This window comes from Ascaphus truei, chromosome 6 (genome assembly GCF_040206685.1).
Source record: "Ascaphus truei isolate aAscTru1 chromosome 6, aAscTru1.hap1, whole genome shotgun sequence".
Taxonomy (NCBI): Eukaryota; Metazoa; Chordata; class Amphibia; order Anura; family Ascaphidae; genus Ascaphus; species Ascaphus truei.
Genome location: NC_134488.1, coordinates 135,176,109 through 135,199,722, shown reverse-complemented (window position 1 = coordinate 135,199,722; position 23,614 = coordinate 135,176,109). Strand labels below are relative to the sequence as shown.

The 23,614-nt window shown below is 49.7% G+C and overlaps 1 protein-coding gene across 2 annotated transcripts in view; it reads right to left on the bottom strand.

Moving 5' to 3' along the window:
• The window catches only part of LOC142496610 (phospholipase A2 inhibitor and Ly6/PLAUR domain-containing protein-like), a 66,675-nt gene that overhangs the window by 25,060 nt on the left and 18,001 nt on the right, over positions 1-23,614 (bottom strand). For both annotated transcript variants that reach the window (XM_075603274.1, XM_075603273.1), the window contains 2 exons: positions 6,674-6,817; positions 3,125-3,262 (listed from right to left, as the gene is read on the bottom strand). In XM_075603274.1, the coding sequence (XP_075459389.1) occupies positions 3,125-3,262; positions 6,674-6,817 (282 nt within the window). The remainder of the gene's footprint in view (positions 1-3,124; positions 3,263-6,673; positions 6,818-23,614) is intronic.

Genomic DNA, 23,614 nt, shown 5'->3' with positions numbered 1-23,614 from the left:
ATTCCCTCCCGCTCCACTCCCTCCCGCTCCACTCACCACCCTCCCGCTCCATTCCCTCGCGCTCCACTCACCACTCCCTCCCGCTACACACCACTCCCTCCCGCTACACACCACTCCCTCCCGCTACACTCACCTCCCTCCCCGGCGTGGGAACAGGCTGCCACGCGGCGCGTAAGATGGCGGACCCCCTTCCTCCCTCGCGGCGCCGAGTGAGAAGATGGCGGCGGCCGGAAGTACAGGTAGGTGTCGCGTGTGTGTGTGTGTGTGTGTGTGTGTGTGTGACACTGCCCCCCCTCCTGTCCACTGCCCCCCCTCCTGTCCACTGCCCCCCCTCCTGTCCACTGACCCCCCTCCTGTCCACTGACCCCCCTCCTGTCCACTGCCCCCCCTCCTCCTGTCCACTGCCCCCCCCTCCTGTCCACAGCCCCCCCCCTCCTGTCCACAGCCCCCCCTCCTGTCCACAGCCCCACCCCTCCTGTCCACTGCCCCCCCTCTCCTGTCCACTGCCCCCCCTCTCCTGTCCACTGCCCCCTCTCCTGTCCACTGCCCCCCTCTCCTGTCCACAGCCCCCCCCTCCTGTCCACTGCCCCCCCTCTCCTGTCCACTGCCCCCCCTCTCCTGTCCACTGCCCCCCCTCTCCTGTCCACTGCCCCCCCCCTCCTGTCCACTGTCCACCCCCTCCTGTCCAATGTCCACCCCCTCCTGTCCACTGTCCACTGCCCCCCCCTCCTGTCCACTGTCCACCCCCTCCTGTCCACTGTCCACTGCCCCCCCCTCCTGTCCACTGCCCCCCCTCCTGTCCACTGCCCCCCCTACTGTCCGCTGCCCCCCCTACTGTCCACTGCCCCCCCTCCTGTCCACTGCCCCCCCCCTCCTGTCCACTGCCCCCCCCTCCTGTCCACTGCCCCCCCCCCTCCTGTCCACTGCCCCCCCCCTCCTGTCCACTGCCCCCCCCCTCCTGTCTACTGCCCCCCCCTCCTGTCCACTGCCCCCCCTCCTGTCCACTGCCCCCCCCCTCCTGTCCACTGCCCCCCCCCTCCTGTCCACTGCCCCCCCCCTCCTGTCCACTGCCCCCCCCCTCCTGTCCACTGCCCCCCCTCCTGTCCACTGCCCCCCCCTCCTGTCCACTGCATCCCCCTCCTGTCCACTGCCCCCCCTTCCTGTCCACTGCCCCCCCTCCTGTCCACTGCCCCCCCCCTCCTGTCCACTGCCCCCCCTCCTGTCCACTGCCCCCCCCTCCTGTCCACTGCATCCCCCTCCTGTCCACTGCCCCCCCTTCCTGTCCACTGCCCCCCCTCCCCCTTTCCACCGCCCCTTCCCACCGCCCCTTCCCACCGCCCCCCCCCTTCCCACTGCCCCCCCCTTCCCACCGCCCCTTCCCACCGCCCCCCCCTTCCCACCGCCCCCCCCTTCCCACCGCCCCTTCCCACCGCCTCCCTTCCCACCGCCTCCCCCCCCCCTTCCCACCGCCTCCCCCCCCCTTCCCACCGCCTCCCCCCCTTCCCCCTCCGCTCCCCTTTCCCCCCCCTCCGCTCCCCTTTCCCCCCCCTCCGCTCCCCTTTCCCCCCCTCCGCTCCCCTTTCCCCCCCTCCGCTCCCCTTTCCCCCCCTCCACTCCCCTTTCCCCCCCTCCGCTCCCCTTTCCCCCCCCTCCGCTCCCCTTTCCCCCCCCTCCGCTCCCCTCCACCCCCCCCTCCGCTCCCCTCCACCCCCCCTCCGCTCCCCTCCACCCCTCCCCTCCACCCCTGCACCCCCCTCCCCTCCACCCCCCTCCCCTCCCACCCCCTCCCACCACTTCCCCCCCCTCCTCTAACCCTTCCCCCCCCTCCCGCTCCTCTAACCCTTCCCCCCCCCGCTCCTCTAACCCTTCCCCCCCCCGCTCCTCTAACCCTTCCCCCCTCCTCTAACCCTTCCCCCCTCCTCTAACCCTTCCCCCCTCCTCTAACCCTTCCCCCCTCCTCTAACCCTTCCCCCCTCCTCCACCCCTTGCCCCCCTCCTCCACCCCTTGCCCCCCTCCACCACCCCCTCCTCCCCTTCCCGCCGCCCTTCGCCTTCCTGCCCGCCTTACCGCCTCCCCACCCCCGCCTCTGCCTTTCACCCGCCCTTACTCCGGCCGCCTCTGCCTTTCACCCACCGCCTCACAGCCGCTGCACGCACTCAACAGACACCCGCCACACTCGACACATACCTGCCGCCACACACACCTGCTGCCTCCCGCCCCTACGCACCGACATCACTGTCCCACCGCCTCACACCCTAGCAGGACCCCCACGCACAGACAGCACTCACAACCCACGCGCCACCCGCCGCCTCACACCCTAGCAGGACCCACACTCACAGACAGCACTCACAACCCACGCACCACCCGCCGCCTCACACCCTAGCAGGACCCCCACTCGCAGACAGCACTCACAACCCACGCGCCACCCGCCGCCTCACACCCTAGCAGGACACACGCCTCACATTTTTACATCACTTATGGCACCAAAATATACATTGTACTGTGGTGTGGTTACAATAAACCATTTTTATACAACATCGTATTACATTTTCTTCCATCTTTCTTTTCAATATTATTATCCAACCTTTACAACAAATACTCACCTATTGTTCCACAATTTATAAATAATACTACCTATTACGCATTTACATCCCGGGCAACGCCGGGTCTCTCAGCTAGTACTGTATATAACAGTTAAATACAATATTAAAATGCCTATAATATATTATCTCTTACTGTGCATGCAATGTCTTGTACATAATGTACTGTATCACCCTTTTCACTCATTGTAACTATGTATTTGTAACCATGTATTTGTCATTATAACTCTGTGCCCAGGACATATTGAAAACGAGAGGTAACTCTCAACGTATTACTTCCCGGTAAAACTTGATATAAATAAATCTCCAGGCCGTGCCGGATACTCCCGCTGAGCAGGCAGTGGAGTTTTTCCTCTTGAGCCGCGGCACCTTTGTCATAGGTTCACGGCACACCAGAGTTCCCAATGCACCCTGCTTGGTGAACACTGGTCTACTGTAGGCACTGCATTGTAACCATAGCATAACCGTTATATAGCGAGACCGTTATTGTAGTGCGCAATTATAGAGTGGGGAGCAGGATTACCTAAAGTTGTGGTTGTAGCATATCTGATGCAGCGATTTTCCATTCCCCGGCACTGAATTGTATCAGCAGTGTAACAGGATCTCGAACCAGGGAAGAGGCAAGCACGACAAACCAACCCATTCACGGTCTTATTTGTATCTGGAATTTGAAATAAATTAGAAAGAGGGAGTCAGGTACCAATGGCTGAAAGAACTTCACACTGCTGCTCTGGAGACCAAAAACTGCTGTGTACTTTTATTACAATATAAATATATGAACATGTAACTGTATAATTATGTATCGTTCTGTATAACTATACAACACTATATGTTATGCATATAGCTATGTACTTATACCTGTGTTTCTACATAACCCTGTAACTAAGTCAAGTGGATCTATCCATAGATGAAAAATATATATAAAAGCTGCAGATGTAACACGATTTACTGTTTGTGTTGATTTGCCGTGGCCGTGATGATTGCGGCCAAGATGGACTAACGCTCTGGGTTTGGATCCAGAAGCATGGATCTACCACAGCGCAATCGCGGCAGACACTGTCCCCACGCCGTGGTCTTTTGCCTTTTCGCCCATGGCGCTGGGGACAGTTAGTCTTGCTACCGTACATCTGTGCGTGGTTGAGGTTTGCATGGCGATATAGCAGCCGTTGTTGCTCTCGCTGGTGTCTTGCAGTGAAACACCCACACAATGTGTCAGCGGAACAAGCGCCATTGCATGAGAATTACACATGTGCAAAAAATAGGTGAAACTACAGCGCTGTTGCACCTGCTAACACAAGTACCATTAGCCAAAGCAAAGGCCATATATCCCCCAGTAACCTTAGCCTAATGTGGCTAATAGGGATTTTGCCCACTAAAATACAAAGATCTTTTTTTTTTTAAATACACAGTACGATTAAAAATAATACTGGTAAAACATTAATGAAAATTATGTTTAAAACATAAACCCATTGATTGTCACTGTGGCTACCTAGGCCCTCTCATGGGAGCCTACACAGCCACATTGACAATCAATGTAATCCTATAAGTAAATTTGGTTAGTTATCCCATGATGGATGAAGGTTCTCCTGATCTGCAGAAATGTAGCCCAGTGGAAAATAATCCCAAAAGAGTCTGATGGTGAACCATAAAAAAGCGAAGCAAATTATTCATTCAAAACCCAAAGGCCTAAAAACCAAAAATAACAACAACATAAAAATATATCCAAGTCCCAATGGTCAAAGAAAACAAAATTCAAAAGCCATAAAATTGAATCCAAGGGCCCAATGGCCTTAAAAAAAAACCATGAAAAAACCATTACAAATAATCCAAGGTTTAATTACCTATTTGTAATCCCAGGCCAACCGTGGCCTTTGACATGGAATCCTCAACTTGACCTGAAGCCCGGCACCTCTGATGATTAAAGAATCTTGTTCAGTAACTATTTCTTATTTTCTTCTTTCAAGACATCTTCTTCTGTATTCTTCACGCACGTGGCCCCGTTGAAGACGTTTGTTCTTCTGCAAGGGTTCAGGCTTTAATAGAGGCCTTGGCAATTTCATAAAATTTGTAAATGGGCTGCATTGTACATCAACCAATCAGATTGCTTGATGCATTATGTGATGTCCTCCCTTTATGGTGACAGCACAGATTTTACCAACCAAGCTCCCACTTATTTGGCATTATCCATGATGTCATCTTAAAGCGAGGGAATCAATTACATCAAGCAATATAATTGGTTGATGTGCCATTTGGCACAGTGTCATGTCTTCTGCGATGTCCCAGGCCATTTTAAAAGATCTGGACCCATTGCAAAAAACAAAAGTCTTCAACGTGGCCACATCTGTTGGTGAAGAATACATAGGAAGAATGAAGATGCCCAGAAAGAGGAAAAGAAGAAATACTTACCAAAGAAGATTCTTCAATCAACAGAGGATCCAGGGCTTTGGGTCAATTTGATGATCCCATGTCACTACAACGGATGGCCTTGGATTACAAATAAGCAATTGGGCCTTGGATTATTTGTTATGGTTTTTTCATGTTATTTTTTTAGGCCATGGGGCCTTGGATTCATTTTTATGCTTTTAAATGTTGGTTTTTAGGTCATCGGGACTTGGATAATTTGTTATTGCTTTTATTCTTGTTGGCCATTGAACTGTTTTGGGACTGTTTTGCAGAGGACTGCATCCCTGAAGATCAAGAGGACCTTTATCCCGGATGGGTTAAGTAACCACATTTACTTACAGGTTTACATTGATAACCAATGTGACTATGTAGGCTCCAATTGGAAGGGCTTAGGTAGTCACCGTGACAATCAATGGGTTTATGCTGAATTAATTTTTCATTAAGATTTTACGTTTCTATTTTTTATTGTAATGTATATAATTTTTAAATGAATGTAAGATGTTTGTTTTTAGTGTCCAAAGTCCAATTAGCCACATTTGGCTAATAGGGCTATTAGCCATTACACAGGGGGAACGGTTATTGGAGGTGGGGTGGGAATAGAGGGGTGTGGGTGTTGGGGGTTGTTGTCTGGGGTTGGTGGCGAGACTCCTTTGGGGGAGGAGTTGGTAGAGGTTAATCCCTTTTCATATCTTAGCAGTTAATAAAGCATTGCATGAAAATACTAGCCACTAAAGTAGCCAAAGGGGGTAGGTAGTGTAGTGTAAGGTGACTATTGTCCCTTTTCTAGCCCTTAGTGTTCAGTTAGTCATGGAAACCCATCACTAGCTGACCACTTGGGCTAGTAAGGGGAAATGAGAAAAAGCTGGCGGTGCAGAACCAAAAAGTAAAAATGCAAGAGGTACAGTAGCTAAAGAGCTACGAAAAATGTAATGTACAAAATCTACACAATAACAGGTAAAAAGTCCCCTTACGCGTTTCGCACATATGGGTGCTTTATTAATCTCTGGACACTGTCCTATCTATGTATTGGACTACTAAGGGGTTCATACAGTATGTACTATAATGTGTTGTAGATATAATTGTATCACCTATTCCATGTTGGTTAAGGTTATCTTGCCTTTGTATGTAATGGCCAATGTATTGTCTATTATATTCATGGAGAATATAGGCCTAACACCAGCCTAGAGTAGGTGAAAAAAAAACGCCACTTCTGTTAAATATCGGGCGTTTATAACTGACATCAAAATGGCAACATTTTCAGTATTTGGTGATATTTTTGCTGCTCTTGATATTTTTTATCAGACGCTATAAAATACGTTATTTTTAGCTAAATAACTTCAATAACTTGCACCATAAAAATAACGCATTTTTCCTCCTGAAAATACCCCGGTTTTGGCCTAACAAATTTTAAGGACTCTAGGGCAGGGGTGGGATACTTAAGACCTCAGGGGCCACCAACAGGTCAGGTTTTAAGGATATCCCACTGATTGAGCCACCAGTGCTGAAGCAGGAATATCCTGAAAACCAGACCTGAGGGTGGCACTTGCGGATTGGAATTGCCCACCCCTGCTCTAGGCCATTACGGTTTGCCCTCTCCATGTGCAATTGAAACCCCTTCCGTGCCCTTAATAGAATGCAGCCCAGAGGGTTGGAGATGTGTTGTACATACCAGTTAGAACATTTGCATCAAACTCAGTTGTGTTGCAGGTTGAGTTACTTATTATTTCCAGCCCAGGCGCTCTCACGCTGCGAAATTGTTCACAATCTTTGGAATTGCCACAAAGCCTCATAAAGACCGGAATCGAGACTTTACCTTGAGAGAAAAGAAAACCCAAAAGTAACTTAATATTTAAGCAATGTTAAAGGGTTCATTAAAGGGGTAATCCCTCTTTAAGCAAAGTAAACTAATGCAATGACAAGTGTAAGGGTTTTCATCTTGAGGACCAATGACTTTTTAACCAAATCTGACACCTAATATGTGTAGTTTGTGGGATTTGGGAGATGTGGGATTCCCGCTGGCTGCTCCCTTGTGCGGATGTCACGGTGCATTCAGCGAGAGCTTGGACAGTACAGCCAGAGGCTCCCCTCGTCCTTTCCCTTATCTTTATTGGCTCTCTGATCAGGACGACAATTTTTCAAGGAAAATACAGCTCTTGATTGACCAACACTCCCTCATTTAGAGGCCGCTCACCATGGCAATTTGTGATTTATTTCCATATCAACCCATTATTTGCTGTTAGATGGTTAGATTTGTTTAGGAAAGGTAGTCACTCTGTTCAATTCGTTACAAAGGCTGTTTTATTTCTGGCTATGTGGAATTGAACAATTAACTGTGAGATGCACTTTATCTTATAATTATATACTTACAGTACCAGTTCAACATCTAATAAACATCAGTCACGGTCCTTCAGCGAGGTAATGTTAGAAATGGAAGCATGACAGCAGGGAGGAGGGACAAGCACAGGCGAGACAAACAGAAAAGGTAGGAGAAGAAGATTAGGAAAGGCGTACAAAGAAAAAGAAGATAAAGAAAGCATGGCGCCTCAGGCCGGGTCCCCGCTGGCTGCTGCAGCGCCCGCTTTGGCAGGCGATGCAGGGACAAGAGCCGCCCCTCAATGAGGCTGGGCCCGCTGCGAGGGGGGGCCGCTGCGAGGGGGGGCTGCTGCGCGGTGCGGCACGTTTTTCTTGCAGACCCCAAAATTTTGATTAACCCTAGTGACGGAGCACTAGGCCACGCCTCCCGGCGGTTTAGCCAATGAGGGCGAACCTGCTGGGTGACGTCATGGCCACAACGTCATGCCTGTATTTATGTGTATATAACACTTGAAGTGTATGCAGTGCTGTATTTATGGGTATATAGTGCTGGCAGTGTATGCAGTGCTGTATTTATGGGTATATAGTGCTGGCAGTGTATGCAGTGCTGTATTTATGGGTATATAGTGCTGGCAGTGTATACAGTGCTGTATTTATGGGTATATAGTGCTGGCAGTGTATGCAGTGCTGTATTTATGGGTATATAGTGCTGGCAGTGTATGCAGTGCTGTATTTATGGGTATATAGTGCTGGCAGTGTATGCAGTGCTGTATTTATGGGTATATAGTGCTGGCAGTGTATGCAGTGCTGTATTTATGGGTATATAGTGCTGGCAGTGTATGCAGTGCTGTATTTATGGGTATATGGCAGTATATGCAGTGCTATATTTATGGGTATATAGTGCTGGCAGTGTATGCAGTGCTGTATTTATGGGTATATGGCAGTGTATGCAGTGCTGTATTTATGGGTATATAGTGCTGGCAGTGTATGCAGTGCTGTATTTATGGGTATATGGCAGTGTACGCTGGTGGGCTATATTTGTGTGTATATGTAACCCTGCTTCCCCCCTTCCCCAGACTCTACGGTGGTGTCTAGGGTGCATGAGGGCAGATTACATGCGATGTGGTGCATACCTGTGAGGAACAGGAGGGCCAGAGCTTCCCGCGATGTTATTGGGGAGCCAGGACCGGGCTTCTGGGGTGGTAGCCTCCATGATCTCTTAGTGGTGCAGCGCCTCCATCTTCTATACTCCCAGGAATATGGAACAGGACCTGTATAGAAGAACCCCTTCGGTCCCAGGGTAATAGCTTCCAACTCACACACAGTCTTTGGTACAAAGGATAGTCTCTTTATTGGCAGATAAGCAACTCCCAAATGTAGTGGCGTCCAGCAGCCGCCACAACAACAGCAAAGCCTTGCTATTTACTCCGCTCTCCTCCCACACAGATATTTCCTCCTCTCCTTCCCTCCAAGTCTCTCCTCCAACAGGATGGTCTGGGCTGGGGCTTCAATACCCCGCGGCCCACCTCCGAGGTTATCCTTGCGGTGGGGATTGGATTCTCCCCATCACCCCAGGCAGGGGGGTGAGGGACATTGGTCCACCAAGTCTATAATTCTATCAGCTCTACTAAAAGTGGCTGAATCTCTCCACTCCTCTCTCTGCTCCTGCACGGCTGCGCAGGAGAGACCGCGGTCTCCTCCAACTCCCTGGACCGATCCGCAGGACTCACTACTCAGACATGTCCCACGGCAGACTCTCGGCATACTTGTCACTTACAGGAGTTGGCTGCTAAATATAGAGCTAGCCCCACCTCTTGTGATGTCAGAAGAACCTCCCCTCTTGCTCACGCCTGCAGCAGAGTCCAGGCCTGCCTCTACCACTCAGGGCAGGGCTATGAAGGGGGAAAACCCATGATGATTACGGTGCCTGATCTTAACAGGACTTACCACAGTAGAAGGGAGATAGGTATAGCCTATGCTGTTTACAGGGGCTACACTCTCCCTATGGTGGAATCCAATGGTCCCCACTTGGACCTAGTTTTAGCAGACCCATCCTGCGGCGAACCACCTAGGAAACAGCACACATAAACATTGTCATAATCCATGGAATAATGAGGTAGTTCAGTACAAGTTCAACCGGTTACTCCCAACATGGAGAACTCTACAGATAGTGCTTTGGATCAGGCTTTCTTACCCGCCGTCCATTATGATCCGTGACGGTCACAGCGAACGATTGGACCGGCCCATGCTCAGGCCTGTATGTAACCCCGTGCATGTAGATACATCTACCTATGCACCATATGCGTACTAATTCGCTAATTTTATCCTCATTGTGATTCCCTCCCTGACCGAACTTGGTCCGAAGGTATTCCTGGACTGCCTCCCTGAGCCAACAGTCTCGGTTCTCTTCAATTTAACTCATGATGGGCTCCGGCACATAGGGATACTCATACCCGTGGGACTGCCGGTATCTAGCGACTATGGCCCGGTCAGCTCGACTTAGTTTGGTGAGTTTGCGGTGCCCTGCCCTGCTCGGCAGTACCCAAAATACAGGCTCTTCTGGAGCTACTTCGTCTTACAAAATACTGGGGCCTCGAGGTACAATAACTTTCTGTTCTATCTCCCGGAACCGGTGATCTAACTCATCCTCCACCTCCTGCGGAGTGAAAGAACCAGCCGCCCACCAATGGTCTACTACATTATTCTTAATTAATAAAAACCGTGTACGGTCCATCCCCTCGTGGTATCCGGTGAACAAAGGCGCCCACCATTTGTCGCGGTGTTCGTACTCTGTGGAATGACTAGTGCGTTCTACATCAGACTCTACCTGAGATGATACACCGGACGTACCCGCATCAGTAGATCGCGAGCAATCTCTCCTCCCCTTGGCATTATAATACGTAGTAGGGTTCATTTTGTGCACCAATTTGATGGTAGACCCAGCCTCTACTGGAGTGTGAGACCCACGGGCCCTCCCTCCAGCTGCAGGAGAAAACGGCACAGGGTTAGGCACAGGTATAACACTTGAATAAGGTATCTCCCATCAGACCCTTAATCACTCAACTCCCAATCCCGCAAGTCCTTGGAGTATTTGGGGTATTTACATAACTTATCCCTGGTAGGTCCCGGTGGCACCACTCGTGATGGGGCAGTGGCCGGGGCAGTGGAACTATGAGCGGGGGCAGGGGCAACGTCCAGGGCATTGTCCAGCAAGCGGGTGATACCACGCCCAATGAACATTTTCTTAGAGGCACTCTCTGCCATACTTCTGGCTTCTTGGGAGGGGCCTCGACTCTGTAGGGTAGCAAGGGCAATGGCTGAGTCTATGCTTCGAGAGGAGAACACTCCTCCAGGCCTTCTCTTTCCGGTGGAACCGGAAACGACTTCATCAGGGTCGCCCGCAGAATCTCCACCCGCTCCGTGGCCACGCACCGGAAGTGCGTCGAGGACCTGCAGGGGCGGTGGCGGAGCATCCGGTACACGGTCGAACAAATAGGCCTCAAGCCTCTCTTTCTTGTTCGCCGGGGTTGCGGTCTGCGCCTGGCGGGAGTAAGGGGGTGGTGGAGTCTCCTTACCGCCCCGCTGCTTTTTGATGACATCGGGCTCTTCTAGGATCGTCTCGGTCTCCGTTTCCGCCGCACTGTGAGTCACCACGGCGGTGGGACACTTACGGGCCTCCGGCCACACCAGCGCTCGCCGTCGGATGGTTTCCGGACTTGTCTGCTCTCTCTTGATGCCTTTGGGGTGGTTCGCCGGCAGGCGCATCGCCACCGATGTCACGCCAACCTCTTCCTCCGAGGAAATCACGATCGGTTCCTCTGTTAGGGAGTCACCTGGTTCTTCGGTGATACAACCAGTGGGTATAGGTACAAAGTAGTCTCGCTCTGGTACCTCCACTGCGGTCGCGCTCTTCTCTGTTGCCAGCTCGCTCAGTTCAATAGCGGCTGAGCCTTGGTTCCTCCCGCTTGGGTGTAACAGGGAATCAGGGCAGTCTTGTCATTGCCTTCCGCCACCTCCATCAAGGTTCCCGGAGAGGCATCCCGCGGGATTCCGAACAAAGGCCACGGCTCGTTCGGCCAAAGGTAAAACGTGCCACATTGAGGGCATCGGGCCTTGGTGCTTGGTACCGTGCCCGGTATCCCGCAGTGAACGCACAAACACCGGATGTATTCGTGCTCAGCTACCTCCACTACCAGTAGGCCTCCTGGTAATTGGTAAATGGAAGTATTCATCTCGGACATGGTTCACTCAGGGTTGGAACAGCTCAGTGTTTCAGCTCCTTGCTCCTCGAATGCCAGACAAAAGTGAAACTCTTCGCTCAGGCTTCCGGTCCCTCCCTTCGCTGGGGAGGACTCTCCTGATTGGCTCTCCTTGTGCCCCCTCCCTCTGGTGGAATCCAGAGGCGGGATCTTTTCTTCTTCAGCGTGACGTAGCCTGGCTTTCTGACCAGTCACGGCACAGGTGGGTGGGCTTTCGGCTTTCGCGCCGCTCCGCTCCCCTTGCATAGAATCCGGGTTTGGCGCCAGATTATTACACATTTCCAGCCACATTCTCCTTATAGTCTCTGTGCACGATGTACGTGCTTGCTCCAGGCTTGGCGGGAACCGCCATTTTAGATCACTTTTCTTGCTCCGCAGAGCACATGTAGGGATGGATGCCATCTTGGATGAGTCCTCCAAATGTCCATGTGCCCTATCCTCAGTGTCTAACGGGTATCTCGTACCTAAACACTGACTGACTTCCAACTGTGTGCTCTGCATTCTTTTTCTCACTAAATTGAGGTGTTTTTTACCCCAGGCTTAGCGGAACTCCTCTCCTCCATGCACTGTACTCGATGTCTACCATGCAAGTGCTCTGTGGTGCGTGTGTGTGGGTGGTAGCTACGGTACCTCTCTTCTAGGTACGGGCGTATCCTACTTTTGGCCACTCATAGCGCGAGCCCTGGGCCATGGTCCCTGGACTGGTTAACAGGCTGACCCCCCCAGTTGCCTCACTCTACCTGCCTCAAGGGACCCGGTCAGCTCTAACTATTCACCCTTCCTACGCCACCTCCTATGGGCGCACAAGGCGTACTGTGCGAGAGTCTGTGCTCCCCTGACTACCCTCGGCATATGCAATTGCGCCCATCCTTCTCCAACACTTGCACGGAGACTGCATCTCACTCATCCCGTTCCGCCTTGCTATAAGCCGGTCCTGTTCTGACACATATCTCAGCAGCGCCTCCAAATGTAACCCTGCTTCCTCCCTTCCCCAGACTTTACAGTGGTGTCTAGGGTGCATGAGGGCAGATTACATGCGGTGTGGTGAATACCTGTGAGGAACAGGAGGGCCTGAGCTTCCCGCGATGTTATTGGGGAGCCAGGACCGGGCTTCTGGGGTGGTAGCCTCCATGATCTCTTAGTGGTGCAGCGCCTCCGTCTTCTATACTCCCAGAAATATGGGACAGGACCTGTATAGAAGAACCCCTTTGGTCCCAGGGTAATAGCTTCCAACTCACACACAGTCTTTGGTACAAAGGATAGTCTCTTTATTGGCAGATCAGCAACTCCCAAATGTAGTGGCGTCCAGCAGCCGCAACAACAACAGCAAAGCCTTGCTAAATTACTCCGCTCCCCTCCCATACAGATCTTTCCTCCTCTCCTTCCCTCCAAGTCTTTCCTCCGACAGGATGGTCTGGGCTGGGGCTTCAATACCCTGCGGCCCACCTCTGAGGTTATCCTCGCGTGGGTATTGGATTCTCCCCATCACCCCAGGCAGGGGGTGAGGGACATTGGTCCACCAGGTCTATAACGCTATCAGCTCTACTAAAAGTGGCTGAGTCTCTACACTCCTCTCTCTGCTCCTGCGCGGCTGCGCAGGAGAGACCGCGGTCTCCTCCAACTCCCTGGACCGATCCGCAGGACTCACTACTCAGACATGTACCACGGCAGACTCTCGGCATACTCGCCACTTACATGAGTTGGCTGCTAAATATAGAGCTAGCCCCACCTCTTGTGATGTCAGAAGAACCTCCCCTCTTGCTCACGCCTGCAGCAGAGTCCAGGCCTGCATCTACCACTCAGGGAAGGGCTATGAAGGGGGAAAACCCATGATGATTACTGGTGCCTGATCTTAACAGGAATTACCACAGTAGAAGGGAGATAGGTATAGCCCGTGCTGTTTACAGGGGGCTAAATATATATATAATTGGTGGTTGAGCTGGGGCTTGATCGGTTACCCCAGGGGTCAGTTACACACAAATATTTAATCTGGTGCTCCTGACAAGTCAGGTCCTATGCATTAAAGTAAAGGGGATTGTGTGTGCTGGTAAGCATACTGTAACTCAGGTATGCAGCAAAGGGGATTGTGTGTGCTGGTAAGCATACTGTAATTCAGGTATGCAGCAAAGGGGATTGTGTGTGCTGGTAAGCATACTGTAACTCAGGTATGCAGCAAAGGGGATTGTGCGTGCTGGTAAGCATACTGTAACTCAGGTATGCAGTAAAGGGGATTGTGCGTGCTGGTAAGCATACTGTAACTCAGGTATGCAGTAAAGGGGATTGTGCGTGCTGGTAAGCATACTGTAACTCAGGTATGCAGCAAAGGGGATTGTGCGTGCTGGTAAGCATACTGTAACTCAGGTATGCAGTAAAGGGGATTGTGCGTGCTGGTAAGCATACTGTAACTCAGGTATGCAGTAAAGGGGATTGTGCGTGCTGGTAAGCATACTGTAGCTCAGGTATGCAGTAAAGGGGATTGTGCGTGCTGGTAAGCATACTGTAGCTCAGGTATGCATTAAAGTAAAGGGGATTGTGCGTGCTGGTAAGCATACTGTAGCACAGGTATGCAGTAAAGGGGATTGTGTGTGCTGGTAAGCATACTGTAACTCAGGTATGCAGTAAAGGGGATTGTGTGTGCTGGTAAGCATACTGTAGCTCAGGTATGCATTAAAGTAAAGGGGATTGTGTGTGCTGGTAAGCATACTGTAGCTCAGGTATGCAGTAAAGGGGATTGTGTGTGCTGGTAAGCATACTGTAGCTCAGGTATGCAGTAAAGGGGATTGTGCGTGCTGGTAAGCATACTGTAGCTCAGGTATGCATTAAAGTAAAGGGGATTGTGTGTGCTGGTAAGCATACTGTAACTCAGGTATGCATTAAAGTAAAGGGGATTGTGTGTGCTGGTAAGCATACTGTAGCTCAGGTATGCAGTAAAGGGGATTGTGTGTGCTGGTAAGCATACTGTAGCTCAGGTATGCATTAAAGTAAAGGGGATTGTGTGTGCTGGTAAGCATACTGTAGCTCAGGTATGCAATAAAGGGGATTGTGTGTGCTGGTAAGCATACTGTAGCTCAGGTATGCAGTAAAGGGGATTGTGCGTGCTGGTAAGCATACTGTAGCTCAGGTATGCAGTAAAGGGGATTGTGCGTGCTGGTAAGCATACTGTAGCACAGGTATGCAGTAAAGGGGATTGTGCGTGCTGGTAAGCATACTGTAACCCAGGTATGCAGTATAGGGGATTGTGTGTGCTGGTAAGCATACTGTAGCTCAGGTATGCAGTTAAGGGGATTGTGCGTGCTGGTAAGCATACTGTAGCTCAGGTATGCATTAACGTAAAGGGGATTGTGTGTGCTGGTAAGCATACTGTAACTCAGGTATGCAGTAAAGGGGAGTGTGTGTGCTGGTAAGCATACTGTAGCTCAGGTATGCAGTAAAGGGGATTGTGCGTGCTGGTAAGCATACTGTAGCTCAGGTATGCAGCAAAGGGGATTGTGTGTGCTGGTAAGCATACTGTAGCTCAGGTATGCAGTAAAGGGGATTGTGCATGCTGGTAAGCATACTGTAGCACAGGTATGCAGTAAAGGGGATTGTGCGGGCTGGTAAGCATACTGTACCCCAGGTATGCAGTATAGGGGATTGTGTGTGCTGGTAAGCATACTGTAGGTCAGGTATGCAGTAAAGGGGATTGTGTGTGCTGGTAAGCATACTGTAGGTCAGGTATGCAGTAAAGGGGATTGTGTGTGCTGGTAAACATACTGTAGCTCAGGTATGCATTAAAGGGGATTGTGTGCTGGTAAGCATACTGTAGCTTAAGTATGCAGTAAAGGGGATTGTGTGTGCTGGTAAGCATACTGTAGTCCAGGTATGCAGTAAAGGGGATTGTGTGTGTGCTGGTAAGCATACTGTAGCACAGGTATGCAGTAAAGGGGATTGTGTGTGCTGGTAAGCATACTGTAGCTCAGGTATGCATTAAAGGGGATTGTGTGTGCTGATAAGCATACTGTAGCTCAGGTATGCAGTAAAGGGGATTGTGCATGCTGGTAAGCATACTGTAGCTCAGGTATGCAGTAAAGGGGATTGTGCATGCTGGTAAGCATACTGTAACTCAGGTATGCAGTAAAGGGGATTGTGTGTACTGGTAAGCATACTGTAACTCAGGTATGCAGTAAAGGGGATTGTGCGTGCTGGTAAGCATACTGTAACTCAGGTATGCAGTAAAGGGGATTGTGTGTGCTGGTAAGCATACTGTAGCTCAGGTATGCAGTAAAGGGGAGTGTGCGTGCTGGTAAGCATACTGTAGCTCAGGTATGCAGCAAAGGGGATTGTGTGTGCTGGTAAGCATACTGTAGCTCAGGTATGCATTAAAGGGGATTGTGCACAGTGGTAAGCATACGGTAGCTCAGGTATGCAGTAAAGGGGAGTGTGCGTGCTGGTAAGCATACTGTAGCTCAGGTATACTGTACAGTAAAGGGGATTGTGCGTGCTGGTAAGCATACTGTAGCTCAGGTATGCAGTAAAGGGGATTGTGTGTGCTGGTAAGCATACTGTAGCTCAGGTATGCATTAAAGGGGATTGTGTGTGCTGATAAGCATACTGTAGCTCAGGTATGCAGTAAAGGGGATTGTGCATGCTGGTAAGCATACTGTAGCTCAGGTATGCAGTAAAGGGGATTGTGCATGCTGGTAAGCATACTGTAACTCAGGTATGCAGTAAAGGGGATTGTGTGTGCTGGTAAGCATACTGTAACTCAGGTATGCAGTAAAGGGGATTGTGCGTGCTGGTAAGCATACTGTAGCTCAGGTATGCAGTAAAGGGGATTGTGTGTGCTGGTAAGCATACTGTAGCTCAGGTATGCATTAAAGGGGATTGTGTGTGCTGATAAGCATACTGTAGCTCAGGTATGCAGTAAAGGGGATTGTGCATGCTGGTAAGCATACTGTAGCTCAGGTATGCAGTAAAGGGGATTGTGCATGCTGGTAAGCATACTGTAACTCAGGTATGCAGTAAAGGGGATTGTGTGTGCTGGTAAGCATACTGTAACTCAGGTATGCAGTAAAGGGGATTGTGCGTGCTGGTAAGCATACTGTAGCTCAGGTATGCAGTAAAGGGGATTGTGTGTGCTGGTAAGCATACTGTAGCTCAGGTATGCATTAAAGGGGATTGTGCACAGTGGTAAGCATACGGTAGCTCAGGTATGCAGTAAAGGGGAGTGTGCGTGCTGGTAAGCATACTGTAGCTCAGGTATACAGTAAAGGGGATTGTGCGTGCTGGTAAGCATACTGTAGCTCAGGTATGCAGCAAAGGGGATTGTGTGTGCTGGTAAGCATACTGTAGCTCAGGTATGCAGTAAAGGGGAGTGTGCGTGCTGGTAAGCATACTGTAGCTCAGGTATGCAGTAAAGGGGAGTGTGCGTGCTGGTAAGCATACTGTAGCTCAGGTATGCAGTATAGGGGATTGTGTGTGCTGTTAAGCATACTGTAACTCTGGTATGCAGTAAAGGGGATTGTGCGTGCTGGTAAGCATACTGTAACTCAGGTATGCAGTAAAGGGGATTGTGCGTGCTGGTAAGCATACTGTAGCTCAGGTGTGCAGTAAAGGGGATTGTGTGTGCTGGTAAGCATACTGTAGCTCAGGTATGCATTAAAGGGGATTGTGCACAGTGGTAAGCATACGGTAGCTCAGGTATGCAGTAAAGGGGATTGTGTGTGCTGGTAAGCATACTGTAACTCAGGTATGTAGTAAAGGGGAGTGTGCGTGCTGGTAAGCATACTGTAGCTCAGGTATGCAGTAAAGGGGATTGTGTGTGCTGGTAAGCATACTGTAGCTCAGGTATACAGTAAAGGGGATTGTGCGTGCTGGTAAGCATACTGTTGCTCAGGTATGCAGTAAAGGGGATTGTGCGTGCTGGTAAGCATACTGTAGCTCAGGTATGCAGTATAGGGGATTGTGTGTGCTGGTAAGCATACTGTAACTCAGGTATGCAGTAAAGGGGATTGTGTGTGCTGGTAAGCATACTGTAGCTCAGATATGCAGTAAAGGGGATTGTGCGTGCTGGAAAGCATACTGTAGCTCAGGTATGCAGCAAAGGGGATTGTGTGTGCTGGTAAGCATACTGTAGCTCAGGTATGCAGTATAGGGGATTGTGTGTGCTGGTAAGCATACTGTAACTCAGGTATGCAGCAAAGGGGATTGTGTGTGCTGGTAAGCATATTGTAGCTCAGGTATGCAGTAAAGGGGATTGTGTGTGCTGGTAAGCATACTGTACCCCAGGTATGCAGTATAGGGGATTGTGTGTGCTGGTAAGCATACTGTAGGTCAGGTATGCAGTAAAGGGGATTGTGTGTGCTGGTAAGCATACTGTAGGTCAGGTATGCAGTAAAGGGGATTGTGTGTGCTGGTAAACATACTGTAGCTCAGGTATGCATTAAAGGGGATTGTGTGCTGGTAAGCATACTGTAGCTTAAGTATGCAGTAAAGGGGATTGTGTGTGCTGGTAAGCATACTGTAGTCCAGGTATGCAGTAAAGGGGATTGTGTGTGTGCTGGTAAGCATACTGTAGCACAGGTATGCAGTAAAGGGGATTGTGTGTGCTGGTAAGCATACTGTAGCTCAGGTATGCATTAAAGGGGATTGTGTGTGCTGATAAGCATACTGTAGCTCAGGTATGCAGTAAAGGGGATTGTGCATGCTGGTAAGCATACTGTAGCTCAGGTATGCAGTAAAGGGGATTGTGCATGCTGGTAAGCATACTGTAACTCAGGTATGCAGTAAAGGGGATTGTGCGTGCTGGTAAGCATACTGTAACTCAGGTATGCAGTAAAGGGGATTGTGCGTGCTGGTAAGCATACTGTAACTCAGGTATGCAGTAAAGGGGATTGTGCGTGCTGGTAAGCATACTGTAGCTCAGGTATGCAGTAAAGGGGAGTGTGCGTGCTGGTAAGCATACTGTAGCTCAGGTATGCAGCAAAGGGGATTGTGCGTGCTGGTAAGCATACTGTAGCTCAGGTATGCATTAAAGGGGATTGTGCACAGTGGTAAGCATACGGTAGCTCAGGTATGCAGTAAAGGGGAGTGTGCGTGCTGGTAAGCATACTGTAGCTCAGGTATACTGTACAGTAAAGGGGTTTGTGCGTGCTGGTAAGCATACTGTAGCTCAGGTATGCAGTAAAGGGGATTGTGTGTGCTGGTAAGCATACTGTAGCTCAGGTATGCATTAAAGGGGATTGTGTGTGCTGATAAGCATACTGTAGCTCAGGTATGCAGTAAAGGGGATTGTGCATGCTGGTAAGCATACTGTAGCTCAGGTATGCAGTAAAGGGGATTGTGCATGCTGGTAAGCATACTGTAACTCAGGTATGCAGTAAAGGGGATTGTGTGTGCTGGTAAGCATACTGTAACTCAGGTATGCAGTAAAGGGGATTGTGCGTGCTGGTAAGCATACTGTAGCTCAGGTATGCAGTAAAGGGGATTGTGTGTGCTGGTAAGCATACTGTAGCTCAGGTATGCATTAAAGGGGATTGTGTGTGCTGATAAGCATACTGTAGCTCAGGTATGCAGTAAAGGGGATTGTGCATGCTGGTAAGCATACTGTAGCTCAGGTATGCAGTAAAGGGGATTGTGCATGCTGGTAAGCATACTGTAACTCAGGTATGCAGTAAAGGGGATTGTGTGTGCTGGTAAGCATACTGTAACTCAGGTATGCAGTAAAGGGGATTGTGCGTGCTGGTAAGCATACTGTAGCTCAGGTATGCAGTAAAGGGGATTGTGTGTGCTGGTAAGCATACTGTAGCTCAGGTATGCATTAAAGGGGATTGTGCACAGTGGTAAGCATACGGTAGCTCAGGTATGCAGTAAAGGGGAGTGTGCGTGCTGGTAAGCATACTGTAGCTCAGGTATACAGTAAAGGGGATTGTGCGTGCTGGTAAGCATACTGTAGCTCAGGTATGCAGCAAAGGGGATTGTGTGTGCTGGTAAGCATACTGTAGCTCAGGTATGCAGTAAAGGGGAGTGTGCGTGCTGGTAAGCATACTGTAGCTCAGGTATGCAGTAAAGGGGAGTGTGCGTGCTGGTAAGCATACTGTAGCTCAGGTATGCAGTATAGGGGATTGTGTGTGCTGGTAAGCATACTGTAACTCTGGTATGCAGTAAAGGGGATTGTGCGTGCTGGTAAGCATACTGTAACTCAGGTATGCAGTAAAGGGGATTGTGCGTGCTGGTAAGCATACTGTAGCTCAGGTGTGCAGTAAAGGGGATTGTGTGTGCTGGTAAGCATACTGTAGCTCAGGTATGCATTAAAGGGGATTGTGCACAGTGGTAAGCATACGGTAGCTCAGGTATGCAGTAAAGGGGATTGTGTGTGCTGGTAAGCATACTGTAACTCAGGTATGTAGTAAAGGGGAGTGTGCGTGCTGGTAAGCATACTGTAGCTCAGGTATGCAGTAAAGGGGATTGTGTGTGCTGGTAAGCATACTGTAGCTCAGGTATACAGTAAAGGGGATTGTGCGTGCTGGTAAGCATACTGTTGCTCAGGTATGCAGTAAAGGGGATTGTGCGTGCTGGTAAGCATACTGTAGCTCAGGTATGCAGTATAGGGGATTGTGTGTGCTGGTAAGCATACTGTAACTCAGGTATGCAGTAAAGGGGATTGTGTGTGCTGGTAAGCATACTGTAGCTCAGATATGCAGTAAAGGGGATTGTGCGTGCTGGAAAGCATACTGTAGCTCAGGTATGCAGCAAAGGGGATTGTGTGTGCTGGTAAGCATACTGTAGCTCAGGTATGCAGTATAGGGGATTGTGTGTGCTGGTAAGCATACTGTAACTCAGGTATGCAGCAAAGGGGATTGTGTGTGCTGGTAAGCATTTGTAGCTCAGGTATGCAGTAAAGGGGATTGTGTGTGCTGGTAAGCATACTGTAGCTCAGGTATGCAGTAAAGGGGATTGTGTGTGCTGGTAAGCATACTGTAGCTCAGGTATGCAGTATAGGGGATTGTGTGTGCTGGTAGGCATACTGTAACTCAGGTATGCAGTAAAGGGGATTGTGTGTGCTGGTAAGCATACTGTAGCTCAGATATGCAGTAAAGGGGATTGTGTGTGCTGGTAAGCATACTGTAGCTCAGGTATGCAGTAAAGGGGATTGTGTGTGCTGGTAAGCATACCGTAGCTCAGGTATGCAGTAAAGGTGATTGTGCGTGCTGGTAAGCATACTGTAACTCAAGTATACAGTAAAGGGGATTGTGTGTGCTGGTAAGCATACTGTAACTCAGGTATGCAGTAAAGGGGATTGTGTGTGCTGGTAAGCATACTGTAGCTCAGGTATGCAGTAAAGGGGATTGTGCGTGCTGGTAAGCATACTGTAACTCAGGTATGCAGCAAAGGGGATTGTGCGTGCTGGTAAGCATACTGTAGCTCAGGTATGCAGTATAGGGGATTGTGTGTGCTGGTAAGCATACTGTAGCTCAGATATGCAGTAAAGGGGATTGTGCGTGCTGGAAAGCATACTGTAGCTCAGGTATGCAGCAAAGGGGATTGTGTGTGCTGGTAAGCATACTGTAGCTCAGGTATGCAGTATAGGGGATTGTGTGTGCTGGTAAGCATACTGTAACTCAGGTATGCAGCAAAGGGGATTGTGTGTGCTGGTAAGCATATTGTAGCTCAGGTATGCAGTAAAGGGGATTGTGTGTGCTGGTAAGCATACTGTAGCTCAGGTATGCAGTAAAGGGGATTGTGTGTGCTGGTAAGCATACTGTAGCTCAGGTATGCAGTATAGGGGATTGTGTGTGCTGGTAAGCATACTGTAACTCAGGTATGCAGTAAAGGGGATTGTGTGTGCTGGTAAGCATACTGTAGCTCAGGTATGCAGTAAAGGGGATTGTGCTTGCTGGTAAGCATACTGTAGCTCAGGTATGCAGTAAAGGGGATTGTGTGTGCTGGTAAGCATACTGTAGCTCAGGTATGCAGTAAAGGGGATTGTGTGTGCTGGTAAGCATACTGTAGCTCAGGTATGCAGTAAAGGGGATTGTGCGTGCTGGTAAGCATACTGTAACTCAGGTATGCAGCAAAGGGGATTGTGTGTGCTGGTAAGCATATTGTAGCTCAGGTATGCAGTAAAGGGGATTGTGTGTGCTGGTAAGCATACTGTAGCTCAGGTATGCATTAAAGGGGATTGTGTGTGCTGGTAAGCATACTGTAGCTCAGGTATGCAGTATAGGGGATTGTGTGTGCTGGTAAGCATACTGTAACTCAGGTATGCAGTAAAGGGGATTGTGTGTGCTGGTAAGCATACTGTAGCTCAGGTATGCAGTAAAGGGGAGAGTGCGTGCTGGTAAGCATACTGTAGCTCAGATATGCAGTAAAGGGGATTGTGCGTGCTGGTAAGCATACTGTAGCTCAGGTATGCAGTAAAGGGGATTTTGTGTGCTGGTAAGCATACTGTAATTAAGGTATGCAGTAAAGGGGATTGTGCGTGCTGGTAAGCATACTGTAGCTCAGATATGCAGTAAAGGGGATTGTGTGTGCTGGTAAGCATACTGTAGCTCAGGTATGCAGTAAAGGGGATTGTGCATGCTGGTTAGCATACTGTAGCTCAGGTATGCAGTAAAGGGGATTGTGTGTGCTGGTAAGCATACTGTAGCTCAGGTATGCAGTAAAGGTGATTGTGCATGCTGGTAAGCATACTGTAGCTCAGGTATGCAGTAAAGGGGATTGTGTGTGCTGGTAAGCATACTGTAGCTCAGGTATGCAGCAAAGGGGAGTGTTCATGCTGGTAAGCATACTGTAGCTCAGGTATGCATAAAAGGGGATTGTTTGTGCTGGTAAGCATACTGTAGCTCAGGTATGCAGTAATGGGGATTGTGCATGCTGGTTAGCATACTGTAGCACAGGTATGCAGTAAAGGGTAATTGTGTGTGCTGGTAAGCATACTGTAGCTCAGGAATGCAGTAAAGGGGATTGTGCGTGCTGGTAAGCATACTGTAACTCAGGTATGCAGTAAAGGGGATTGTGTGTGCTGGTAAGCATACTGTAGCTCAGGTATGCAGTAAAGGGGAGTGTGTGTGCTGGTAAGCATACTGTAGCTCAGGTATGCAGTAAAGGGGATTGTGCGTGCTGGTAAGCATACTGTAGCTCAGGTATGCAGTAAAGGGGATTGTGTGTGCTGGTAAGCATACTGTAACTCAGGTATGCAGTAAAGGGGAGTGTGTGTGCTGGTAAGCATACTGTAGCACAGGTATGCAGTAAAGGGGATTGTGTGTGCTGGTAAGCATACTGTAGCTCAGGTATGCAGTAAAGGGGATTATGCGTGCTGGTAAGCATACTCTACCCCAGGTATGCAGTAAAGGGGATTGTGCGTGCTGGTAAGCATACTGTAGCACAGGTATGCAGTAAAGGGGATTGTGTGTGCTGGTAAGCATACTGTAGCTCAGGTATGCAGTAAAGGGGATTGTGCGTGCTGGTAAGCATACTGTACCCCAGGTATGCAGTAAAGTGGATTGTGCGTGCTGGTAAGCATACTGTAGCTCAGGCATGCAGTAAAGGGGATTGTGCGTGCTGATAAGCATACTGTAGCTCAGGTATGCAGCAAAGGGGATTGTGTGTGCTGGTAAGCATACTGTAGCTCAGGTATGCAGTATAGGGGATTGTGTGTGCTGGTAAGCATACTGTAGCTCAGGTATGCAGCAAAGGGGATTGTGTGTGCTGGTAAGCATACTGTAGCTCAGGTATGCAGTAAAGGGGATTGTGTGTGCTGGTAAGCATACTGTAACTCAGGTATGCAGTAAAGGGGATTGTGTGTGCTGGTAAGCATACTGTAGCTCAGGTATGCAGCAAAGGGGATTGTGTGTGCTGGTAAGCATACTGTAGCTCAGGTATGCAGTAAAGGGGATTGTGTGTGCTGGTAAGCATACTGTAACTCAGGTATGCAGTAAAGGGGATTGTGTGTGCTTGTAAGCATACTGTAACTCAAGTATGCAGTAAAGTAAAGGGGATTGTGTGTGCTGGTAAGCATACTGTAGCTCAGGTATGCATTAAAGGGGATTGTGCGTGCT